The 12,320-nt window shown below is 41.0% G+C and overlaps 1 protein-coding gene across 4 annotated transcripts; it reads right to left on the bottom strand.

Moving 5' to 3' along the window:
* Positions 1-1,502: 1,502 nt before the first annotated feature.
* LOC109479790 (myeloid leukemia factor 1-like) lies at positions 1,503-10,686 on the bottom strand. Of its 4 annotated transcripts, XM_019781797.1 has the most exons (10): positions 10,496-10,686; positions 7,033-7,213; positions 6,461-6,514; positions 6,057-6,125; positions 5,805-5,846; positions 5,109-5,249; positions 4,810-4,882; positions 4,466-4,546; positions 3,287-3,464; positions 1,503-2,975 (listed from the first exon to the last, which is right to left on the bottom strand). In XM_019781797.1, the coding sequence occupies exons 1-10, from the start codon at positions 10,534-10,536 to the stop codon at positions 2,819-2,821; spliced, it is 1,017 nt and encodes a 338-aa protein (XP_019637356.1). In that variant the 5' UTR covers positions 10,537-10,686; the 3' UTR covers positions 1,503-2,818. The 4 variants fall into 4 exon arrangements, with proteins under 4 accessions (XP_019637356.1, XP_019637357.1, XP_019637358.1 ...); XM_019781798.1 differs by lacking the exon at positions 5,805-5,846; XM_019781799.1 differs by lacking the exon at positions 6,461-6,514.
* Positions 10,687-12,320: the final 1,634 nt, after the last annotated feature.

Raw genomic sequence — 12,320 nt, 5'->3', positions numbered from 1 at the left:
TTGTAGTTGTAGTGGCCAGTGGTAAATTAGATAGGCAGGTGTAATGCCTATAGCTACTAGAAGGAACTGGCTAATGGCCCAATACCTAGCCTAGCCTCCAGGGTAGTTAACTTAAGGCTTGAAAATTTTATTGTTGATAAAATATGACTTTAAGTCATTTTTTTGTACTTTGAACTTGAGGCAAGCAATTATGGAAAAGTGTAGAGAAGCTTGGACAAAACCTTCTCATTCTTTTCTAATCACCACTCACCTTATAAATATGTCCCTTATCAAAATACCATCAAATGAACAAACACACCCTAAACAACTTCTAAACAAAAAAATTATCAACCAGCACAAAATTTTGATTGGTTTCTATCTCTTTGTTTGTCTAAAAAATCGATGATGTGATTGTATCAATTTTAAACACCGAAAAATTAGGTAAATCGGCGACATATGCGGATTGCCCTATGACCTTCGACCTTTTAAGTCATGCAGCTGCCCTCCCCCACGCCTCGACCGCCCGTGTTGTTTGCAAATTTCTGCTTTTTAAAGAAAATTTGGGACATAGAAACTCAAATAAAGGGAAAATAAACCACATACGTTATTTCCATGGTAAACATTGCTAGAAAAGACAGGATATGATTTTTTTCCGCCGCGTTGCCGAATTTTGCGGTCACTACATGGCGTGGTACGCTAGGGAATGGCTACGGTTTCTTCGTAAAAATTATGTATTGGCACATTTTCTGAGGCAAAAGGGCGAGAAAACTGCACCTCCAGAATTTTTAAAACTTGATTTCATGTAGGAATTCGTTCCTAAGAAGACATTGGCGAGATTGACATTTGTGTAACAAAGCAAGCTGTTTCCACGCCACCAACGAAGGGGAGGGGGGCGACGACAGCGATTGCATATATACTCATAAATTTCTCAATCTGATTGAGTGTGTGCCAGTGAAAGCACAATATTATTGATTGCCCTTTCTCATATCATCTTAAACTATACTGTTTTACTCTGAATCTATGCCTAATACTCTTACAGTTGTTGATACAAGTACAAGATAGTAAGGATACAAACGATATAAACACATTTTTGAGCTTACCTTTACATCTGGGACCTTGCAGTTTGACACAGCGACATCTTGCGACATGTGATGAAATAGCACCATATTCACAACAATGCCATCTAGCAACAATTTAGTAAAATGGCAAATCCGGCAGGCAGAATGGCCCATGGCCCGTTGTTGCCTGCATCCACGCAAGGACTGTTCTCATCAGTAAACGTTTGCCGCTAAGGCGGCAAACGTAAAAATTGAATCAATCCACGATCTCACGAGACCAGAGACATCAGCAAACCTTGTCAACCATTTCCTAAGACTTTCCAGGCAGCATATATTTCCTTGTTTCACCCAATTTTCTCTGCTTCTACACTACAGATATGTATATTGTGAGGCTTTTGTTGCATATACTTCTTTCACTGACTTAAATATTTTAAACTATTATAAGTAAGAAATAGAACCTGGAACCATATCTTCTGACACTTTATTTTCTCCGTATTCACCAATATAGTACAACATGTGTGCTACATAGTGCCACAAACACCAGCTTATAACTTAAAACATTTTTGTTTGAAACTTTTTCTCTGTAGATACATGTACAACTGAACTGCAGCATAACTTATTTGTTGGCAATAATCAGCCTATGTCAAAATGTACACAAAATAGTGAAACCTGCAGTCAACAATAACTGGGTATAACTACTAAATAAAACACAATGTTTCCATAGTAAGTACATGTACTGTTAGTACAACAAGCTGAAACTCCTACTAACTACCATACTACATGAATCAAAGAATCAAAACTGTTGAGCCATAACTGATTCAGTTTCTATAGTCCTTATACATAAATATAACACAGTACACCCCTTGCAAAGCCATGCAAAGCTATATGGCAATTCACATATAAAACGGGAAGTTTTATGGTATGTTCTCAGGTTAATTTTATGAGAAAAAAGACCTGCGGTAAGCAACACTTTGCGATGATTCAACATGGGTATCACTATATCTAAACACATGTACTATTAACCTGGCAATAGTGGCATACATGATTTACATCTTTTATAAACATGGTATCCAGCAACATAATGTGTCATTTTGTTTCCAAAAGACTGTCACAGACTATGACAGGCACAACTTACAAACCTTAAGGCAATCTTGTACAAGGTCTGAGTGCTTTTATTCTTTCAAGGATTTTTTTTTCTTCACTTATGCTGTTCATACAAGATCCATCACTAGTGTACAAGACTTGACTGGGAAAAGGACCACACAGTGGCAAAGGTAGTCAAACATTCTGTTCATGAAGTGGCATCATTTCATAATTCTTCTCTTCTGGTTCCTACTGTTTCAAAAGTCATGCTAACATCATGGCTTCTCAGAGATCAAAAACAACAAAAAAACACTTCCCTTTTCTCATAATAAGTTAAACCTGGAAGGAATTTGAGAAGCAAATACTCCAACTCCAAGTACACACATACAACAGTAGACAACATTGAGAATTGTCACAGAAAGCAAGACATTGTAATTCAAGATTCATCATCATCATATGATATCATTATAACAGTTATCATCATGTTGATCCTTCTTCCAAAGTAATGTAGGCTTATGAAGTACAAAGCTCTGGTTGAATCTTCAATTTTTTTTTCTATTGACCACATTTTCAGATGAAATGAATAACCATGAAAAGAAAATAGTCTTGATAACCGTTTCTGTGTACAACACTGAAACAAACTTCAAGCAATGACAGGGCTCGCATTTACACCACAAAGTATCCGTCTTCCAAAGAGATTACTTCTTCCGTGGCTTTTCGTATCCTGTGTTTCCAGCGTCGCGCTTTCTCCCCCCATCTGATGGTCCTTTGGGGCGGGGCGGAGTTGGGGGGTGGTACTCTGCTTGTGGTGCACGCGCCTCGGCAGCAGCAGGCTGGGGTCGCACTCTGTCATCCCTGTATCCAGACAACAAATGCAACTTTCATTTCATTGATAGACGCTGAAAAAAAATTGTACGTAAAAGAACCTAACACACTTGAAGAAGTGTAGGGGTGACCAGGTGTGTCAGAATGTCTCATATCAGGTTGTATTCGCGCATATAAGGTTACCACTCCGTCTGTAGTTTCCAAATGTTCTGTCGGAAAAGATATCTTCTGCGACAAGCCAAATTCTGATGCAACGTTGACCAAAAATCCAATAAAAAATGTGAAAAATGTGGGGTTTGCACAGGTGCAGTACGTTCTGCCGACGTGCTCACTGTACCTACCCTGGAGCAGGGAGGGCGTTAGCAGGGATGAGGTCCTCCTCCTCCTGACGGCCTCGTCTGTACTGCTGTCTGTCACGGTGACGTCGCCCCGCCCGGTCCCTGTCTCCATGGTAACCGACCCGCGGCGCGCCCACGTTAGCCCGCTGCTGCCACTCCTGGTTGAAAGCGTCTCTGTCGGCTGTGTAATGAGAATGGCAAGAACAGTGTTAGAAATACCCATCTGGAGTCTGCATTTTTCAGAGACATTTTCAATAATGCAGAAAGTAACCTGCAATTTTGCAGACTGAAAAAAAAAAAATGCCATGTGTTAAGATCCAGACTTTTAGGTTTGTATGAATGAATGAATGAATGAGGCTTTATTTCCATGTCATTGTGGTGTGCTTCTGGTGCCCAGCCTGTGTGGGCTTATAGGACACCACTTGATTTGTATACATGCAGAAAGTATTTCTGAATTGCAGAAAATTCAAAATTTTGGCATTTTGCAATATTGCAGAATGCTGAAAAAAAAGTATTTGTACCACTCAAGAATCACTTGTGCTAACGAGGACATTTGTATCTCACATGGACAGACAGACAGTCACGTTGGGTGAGCTGTGTTCTGCCTGTACAATGTTCCTAATCAGGACATGCTGATGACTACCAGCCACCATTAGGGTGTATGAGTGCAGGAAAACCTCTGAGTATTTTACTGAGTGGATGTCTATTGAATTTTGTAGCACACTTGAGTTGCTTACGTCATGAATATCCGTTGGAGCTGCACAATTGCATCACATGACTGACTCCCAGACAAAAAAAGCAGAGAAGTACACATAATGGCTTAATCAGCTACCTCATTACAGAGCAGTAAGTAGGTACTCCAAACGACTCCATGGAACAAAAATATCTTCTTCAAGTGGTTTAGATCACTAGGTGCACTGACGCAGGTTTCTTCTTCATACAGAATATTTAGCCTGCGATACACAATCTGTCGCTGCCAAGAGCTAAATGGCCCCCTCCCCTCCAGGGCCAATTATTTGGGCAAGCCACTATAGCAAGGTACAAGCCAAGCTAACAGAATTTTAGTTGCTTTAAATGTAATCTTTGAACAAAACTGTTGGTGGTACTAAATGCTTCTTACATTTATTGATGATCAGAGTGTGAATTCTTGCTAATATCTATCTGACAAAAAATCTGCCTCACCTTCATCCATATTGATGTAGTCCTGTTTCTCCTCCTCTCCATGTCTGTCCCGGGATCTCTCCACAATGTGGGCTCGTTCCCCTGTAAAAAAAAGAAGCCGGTTTGTCTTACTGGGGAGTTAAACCTTCTATAAATAAGATTGGCTCATATTTAAAAACTATGATCCAATCTTTTTAAAGCAATGTTGGACAATCGTTTCATATAATCTTAAAGAAATAAAAAGGAACCTCAAAACATTAAGTACTATCTTACCCTTTTCTACAAACGATCGACAAACTAAAAATCAACAGCTCCCTTCAATAGCAAAGTGACAAACCCAAACTCATAAGTTACGATATACATACCCAGATGATGACCAATGGCCATTTTCTGCAAACCAGCCTCTGAATCTCTCACCGTTCTTCTTGTCTCTTTCACCTGTGAGGAAGGATATAGCAACATAACTTAGCAGACAGGCATTGAGAAATGTACATTATGTGTCCTAATAGTAATTTAGTACAAATATGTAGTACAGGTGATTTTGCAACATCAAAACATGGATTCTGATCATGCTCCTCCTTTTTATGTGATTTGAAAGTGACTAGTGACCAATAACTAAAATGCATGTATCAACAGCATTGCAAACTTATCCAAGACCACCTACCCCTCCGGGTGCATTGCGTGTTGAGGAGCTGGCCTGGTACACCCTGGGTGGACCATTCCCAGTGTTGGAGTAGGAGTAGAAGTTGGACGAAGAGTAGGAGTAACAGTTGGGGTCATTCTGGGCACCGTGGGCCATTTGTTGCTAAACAGACATGACAAGAAAAAAAGAAGGATGTTAGAAAAGACTTGTATAATAAGGGGAACAATGCCAGGTATTTCTGCGATTTGTTTCAAGCACAGTTCATATACATGTGATTGTAAACATCATTACAAAATTACAAGCTTAAAAACCCACAGCTTGAAAGTGTTAATAATAACTGTTATGGATTATGATAATTCCAGCATGCTAATGTTGGTGTTCAAGCCTCATTTGTAACTGAAGATTGCTGTCATGATGCGGATTGCCTGTTGCTATTGTACAAAATAGCATTTTTATGTTTCAATATAAGATCCCGCTTTCAACACCTTGATAAACGTTTCTGACGTCTTTAGCAAAGCATAAAATCACAATTTCAAAACTTGGAGTCCTTAATCTTTTCATTTCTTTTCTTGCCAAGATTTTGATTACAAAACTCAGCAAAATGCAATCATGTTTTCCAGCAAACGTACTTTGTGAAATTGGCATATGATAATGTGCCCCAATAGAAAAAACGATTGACAGACACTATCAGGAGTTAGTCCTACACTGAACACATACATGAAGAGTGGGCATCCCTGCTAACTGTGGAGACTGCATGTTCTGAAAGTACAAAGGCCTGGAGTTACAAATCTACTTCTTACAGCTTAACGTATACTGTAACAGTGTAAGCTACATGATATAACTGTGCTTCTGTCCAGTCGTGGTGCTTGCATTTAACATGCTATGATGGTGAAAAAAGTCGGACAAATTCTTCCAAGGCAAATTCTAAATCATAAATAAAGAAATGGAAGAATCAATGGCTTGACTTACAAAGTTCCTGTGCATGTTTCCCATCATGCTGTGCATGTTGGACATCATCTGGTCCATCATAGAAAATGGCTGCAAGAAACAAAACATGTGAGATACAGATGTCAATCATTCTGGTCACCCTACAGGTACAGATGTCAATCATTCTGGTCACCATACAGACAGTACTGGGACTAGCACACAAATACGTAATATACAGTTTGCTTGAAGCTTTCATCATTCTGCTGGTCATATTCTGGCCAATCCATCATTTTCATGTGTAACACTGGCATTATAATATGGGAAAGATTACATCAAGTAACACTAGAAGGTTAGCAAGGTCCAGAGCTCTTCAGAAACCTGATTTTTTTACTCTATGATACAAAACATTGAGTCAGAGGACAGACTGACACATACACTTATCCTACCCTGAGGAAGAAGGGATCACGTAGCAAACTGACGCTCACACGTGTACGGTGGGACTAGTGGGGAACACAGGGAAGGAGAGAAGAAACTAAAGGTAAAAACACAAGGAAAGAAGGTATGTTTATGTAATAGGAAGTATGCTACAGAAACAAAGGGAGAGCAGTAAATCTGGGTAGATATTTAACACATCTAAATATCATAACTACCAAGTTAAAGTTCTTACATGAAGCTATCTCTAAGCAGAGGTTATGTCTGTTTTTAGGTGTTTGGTCTGGCTCTCTATTTTGTCTGCATTTCTTTGGGTATCCTAACCTCAGCTTGGAGAGTAAACATTAACTTACTACTAAGAAAAAGGAGGACAGCTTGAAGATACTAGCCTGGAGTCCAGCCTTGTTTTAGGGGGTTAGCGGATCTTTGTGATCAGACTAAAGCGAACAAGGCTGGACTCCAGGCTATTAAGATTATTGTAGTATGTAGATAGGTAGTTTTTACATATTTGAACTTTGGAACCTGACTGGAACCTAACCAGCTATACTAATCATAAAAATTTTTGCCTCTACTGCTGATCACTCACATCTCCAGGTCTCCTGTCCCTGTACATGTCCACCTCCCTGCCAACGCCATGACCGTGGTGACGCTGGCCCCTGGTCCCGTGTCCGTCCGTGATGCTCAGGAAGGGATCGTGGAACGCAGTCCTCCCCATCCCGAACCCAGAGAACATCTGGTCCATTGCACGCATGTGTTCCCGGGCCCCACTGTGTAAGAAGTAATACTTCTTAAAAAGTCATATTATGTTATGGTAAATTAAATACATTATTGGGAAAATGATGAGAGATTTTGCTCCAAACACTGGGGTATGATATGCCACATCCCAAAAATTTACTTGCCCAATCGGGCAAGTACAGGGGGATATTCACTTGCCCGAACAGTGCTTTTACTTGCCCTGGGCAAGTAGGCAATGGGACTTGTCCAACCCTGTCAGTATACAGTAAAAGCACATCTCCTGTGTTATGTACATGTATTTACATATATAATTCCATCAAAAAAGGTATACTAAGAAGCATGTCACATTGAAAACAGAAGCCTCTGAAAAGCAGTTACTCAAGCAACTGGATATGATTTTGAAAACGTCAAAGAAAACGTTGACGTTTTCAAAATCATATCCAGTTGCTTGAGTAACTGCTTTTTGGCGTATCGTATTACCTGGATGTCTAACCTTCATCGACGTAAGAAGCCTCTGACTGAGTTTTATTTTATATACATACTTAGTATTACATGTTACAAGAATGTGTTTACACCCTGCACTTCTTTATCATTTCAAACTGCGACATATCACAGGTTACATCTGCCTATGATCATCAAAATATGAGTCTCATTTCACACTGCATAATCTGCACAGCTAACAGCTGTCCCTTTAACGAGTTCATAGCTGGTTGAGGAGTGGTGACTGATGTCAGACTGACGTCTAACCCATGTCACTTAGGGTAGAGGACAGTCCTTTATATAGCACTCATCCTTATATATTACATTGCTTACACAAGTAGTGTAGAAGGCCAGCAGAGATCATATATTTGGGGTACACCTGAAAGAGGAGCTTTTGGAGAATTGGACCTAGACACAACTTTGTGTATTACCACTATACCAGGACATCTTTGGAAGTGCACAATACATTGTACATGTATGTGCTATTCAAATGTTATCTTTTGTGCACACATACATGTACCAACACTGTGCTGTTGACCCCCCTATAATTTCATCCAAATCCAGGGTTAAACCCCCCTCAATCCAAATCCACACTCACTAACCCCCTTATGTAAAATCCGACCTCTTCAACCCCCCTCCTCTGTTATTTTTTTGAACGGCTCACTGCATCATGTTTCATTCCAGACACATGATATCAAACATTTGTAAGCTGTCTACAGAAACACTTCAACTATCTGATAATGATCATTCAGTGCCTCATTAGTAGCTAACCACAAGCTATACTGTATGTCTGATGGGAGTCACACACACTATGTGACGTCTGTGAATAGCAAATGTTTATTCCCATAAGTAAAATGTTGTTGTATACTGAAGGTTAAAAATACATGTTAGTATATGGATCATATACAGCCCGAAGTCTGACATATAAGCTCACAAATATGAAATAGGCACTTTTCAAAGGTTTTGTGACTACCAACATGGCACATTTGTCACCAAGGTGACATGTTTTTCACATAATATATTTCTGAATGTCACACCACCACATGTAACGTTACATGTACTGCTTGGTGAAACACTCCAGCATTCTGTGAGCTAGATTTGCCAGTCATTCAGCATGTGAGAATCAATGTATTAACTTGCTGAATGTTGATCTACTATGATAGTGCATCTACTACGGTGAAAGTGTAAGTATAAGTTTAAAGGTACAGTAGCAAAAGCATGTAGTTTCTTTTCAACAGATACATAGGCTGTGTGTACACCATCATCATGCAATCATGAAGACTGTATTTTACAGCCCTATCACTGCGCCAAAAGAACCATGGAAACTCCATATGACGCCTGTGCCGTCCATGGTAACGGGAAATTATGTTACTGATTTGATCCACTGTCTCGCCTCGAGCATATCATGGTGGAAAATGACTTTCTATTTAAAGGGAAGAAGAAACAAGAAGCCATAGGCGATAATTCTCCGTGAAGTATTATATATTGCAACGAAAAGAAGTAGCCATTGGCGACAATTCTCTGTGAAGTGTGATAAATCGAACAAAGAAAAATTGTTTAAACGCGCGTCGGCTCAGTCATCTTAAGACGCAACAACCAATCAGAGATGCGAGATGCCTACACGTGACGCGGGAAGGGCGCGCGATGCCCGAAATATTTTTGCGTCAATATTCAGCGCCGTGATTCAAGAGATTAATACCCGGAAACAATTTTTTTCTTGTTTTGAACGCATTAACATGCATTTACGCTAATCTAGTATGATTCAGGGTTACTTTTTTTTTAACCTGCCATGGCCAGATTATCTAAAGATGTGTGTATTGTGTGTACAATCTATAGAAAGAGAAATGTACATCAGGTCCGATCATCCGATTTTCACGTTTCGGTTTTTTGGACTCGGTTCATGAACGTATTTTGGTTTGGCTCCTGGAATGTGCGAAAAAAATGACTCCCGGGACTGTCTACAGGGAACACTCGCACATTCGCGGTGTATCAGGACAGCGCGACTGGTCGTCATTAGCGCAGTAACAGTTGCATAAACGGACGAAACCATTTCAAAGAAATGGGGATGTTTCGAAAATAAGCATTTACTCCAATATCAAAACAGCTACGGTAAAAATAAAAGGACGTGCATCATCCCGGACATAATGCAACTACCACATGCGAATTACACAGAAATGCGACGTACGGAAGAATGCGTTTTGGCTGCGAACATCTTCCAAAAAACTTGGCATCTCTTAACCATGGGCAAAAACATCTGGAACCACTTATAAAAACCACCCCGTATCTGCATGAACTTTTTTGAACCCGACTGCTATTCCAAACAACGCGTTTTTCTGGACCATTCCAATTCGCCTCTTAATTGTAGGGGTGCGTCTGCGATATTACATTGACCGCGAAAGCAGCAACGGCAGAAATACACATTCGTGCATCAACACGGGCATGCCCGCAGACGGCGTATAAAATTGCGTGCCGATTACACAAAGAGAACCCAGTGTTTTGACTGCGAACATGAAAAATCAGCCGATTACAACACTCCGTCCGGAGGTCCTGACCTCCTTCACGGAGTAATAACATTTTGCGTAAGGATACAAGAGGTTACTGACCTAATTAGTGTACTCACCTAAACTGCTGTCGCCATAGTCATAACACCTTTAAACCTAACGTCACAACAAAGCTATTTTAATCTACCTTAATTAGCTTAGAAAACGAGGAGTTTCGTATCTCATATGGGTCCTTTTTGTAACGAAATTTGTGGGAGGGGGGCTATTTTGGCTACATGACGTTACTAGTACTACGCAAATGTAAAACACCGTGGTCTTTCCATGAATACTTACGCGAAGAACGGATCTTCGTCAAACATAGAGCCTCCAAACATTGTCTCTGCCTGTTGAGCTCGGACCTGGCGAAAAAAATAAGCCTTCTTCAGGCAAAATACTGAAGTTCCGTAGCGTCTTCCGCGGGACTTTTGTGTACAGACGACCGCCCGTGGAAATTACTCGAAAATTCTACATTGTACGCCTGCGTGCGCGATCGACCAATCACACAGCCTCTTGCGTCACGATCAATTGTGAGGTTTAAAAGCCTTCTGCCGATTGGGCAATATGCGCTTTGTGACAATTAAATGGGCAATATACGTACGTAACATCAAGGACGTCCTTGGTAGTATATATATAGTTTGTGACACTTGATTCGTAACAAAAGACGGGTAGCTCATTATTGTTACGATTCTGAAGGCTTCTAGAACACGGCAATAGATAGATAGCTAATTTAGAAAATCTGCAAAGGCGAACTTCGGAAGGTTACCCAAGTTTTTTTTCGGCAATTAAGTTTCAGTCTTTGAACATACAAAGTATGCACCTTGGAAGGTGGAGATCCCCCAGATGTTCATAGGGTGGGGTCACAAACGTAACATTCACCGCCGTTCTGCAGCTGAAAACGTCTGAAAAATGTCGGCAGGGGGCACTGATGCTCCATGTTGGTAGGATTTCTTCCGTGGTACCAATGTTTGTAGTCTGGGTGCTCTGAGTTTGACAGTGAGGTTGTAACTGAGGGGGGCGCTGGTATGATTTCTTTGGGGAATGTTGGCACTGGAGGCCAGGAGCTGGCCTGTGTAGGCCCTAGCCTGGAAACAGTCTGACTACAATGTTTGGCAGTGGTACGATGTTTGGTAGTTGACGATGTTTGGTAGTGTTCCAAATATCATGGTGTAGTTAGGACGTCTTCCGTTAGATGGTGCAAACCTAGTAGACATGGTAGATGGGCAACTCAAGCAAAGAGCCATGTCCAGAAATACTACATCGACAGTATTGAACGTTATACCTGATCGATAGATATTAGGATATCATTGATTGCAAGATCTACTGTAGAGTTTATGCCTGTCAGTCGGTGGGTCTGAGCTCGCTAGCAGAGGTTGGTGGCGAGATTGTTACCTCTCTATTATGCCCCGTTTTCTATCGCTATTGTGGGGGGTAGAAAGGTAACAATCTTCCCCACCAACCTCTGCTTGGAGAGTAGCTAGCTGGTGCTCCCTCCACTTTCTCCGCACATAGTTATAAATTCTCACTTATACAAACACACATGCAGCCTGGATGCAATCCATGCAGGGCTCCTTGCAGAAAACTAGCCTGGGTACCATCCGGATTTTGCTCCGCTACGCTGGAAAAATTACGAAATCAGGATGATACCCAGGCTAACACACACACACACACCACACCACACCACACCACACCACACCACACCACACCACACACGTACACAAAACACACACACACACACACACACACACACACACACACACACACACACAAACACACACATATCGTGAAAGTCCACACTCACACACTCACACGGGCACTCACACTAAGACATTTTATCATACACTCAGAGAGACTAACACACGTACACACACTCAACGGGTTTTATATCATGTGAACCTTTGCACGTAGTTACCTACACACACACACACACACACACACACACACACACACACACACACACACACACACACACACATATCGTGAAAGCCCACACTCACACACACACTCACACGGGCACTAACATAAGACATTTTACACACACACACACACACACCACACCACACACGTACACACCACACCACACACATACACAAAACACACACCACACCACACACACATACAC

Source organism: Branchiostoma belcheri, unplaced genomic scaffold (assembly GCF_001625305.1).
Source record: "Branchiostoma belcheri isolate BF01 breed outbred unplaced genomic scaffold, Haploidv18h27 scaffold5, whole genome shotgun sequence".
NCBI lineage: Eukaryota > Metazoa > Chordata > Leptocardii > Amphioxiformes > Branchiostomatidae > Branchiostoma > Branchiostoma belcheri.
This window is presented reverse-complemented; position numbering and strand designations above follow the sequence as displayed.

Bases quoted from the DNA above. Each gene is read 5' to 3' on its own strand.
- LOC109479790 (XM_019781797.1), bottom strand. From the start codon at position 10,536: ATGTTTGGAGGCTCTATGTTTGACGAAGATCCGTTCTTCGC. The intron at 5,847-6,056 runs GTAAGTCAAGCC...TTGTACTTTCAG, and splicing joins GAAACATGCACAGGAACTTT to AACATGCAGTCTCCACAGTT. The intron at 2,976-3,286 runs GTAGGTACAGTG...GTCTGGATACAG, and splicing joins AACGCCCTCCCTGCTCCAGG to GGATGACAGAGTGCGACCCC.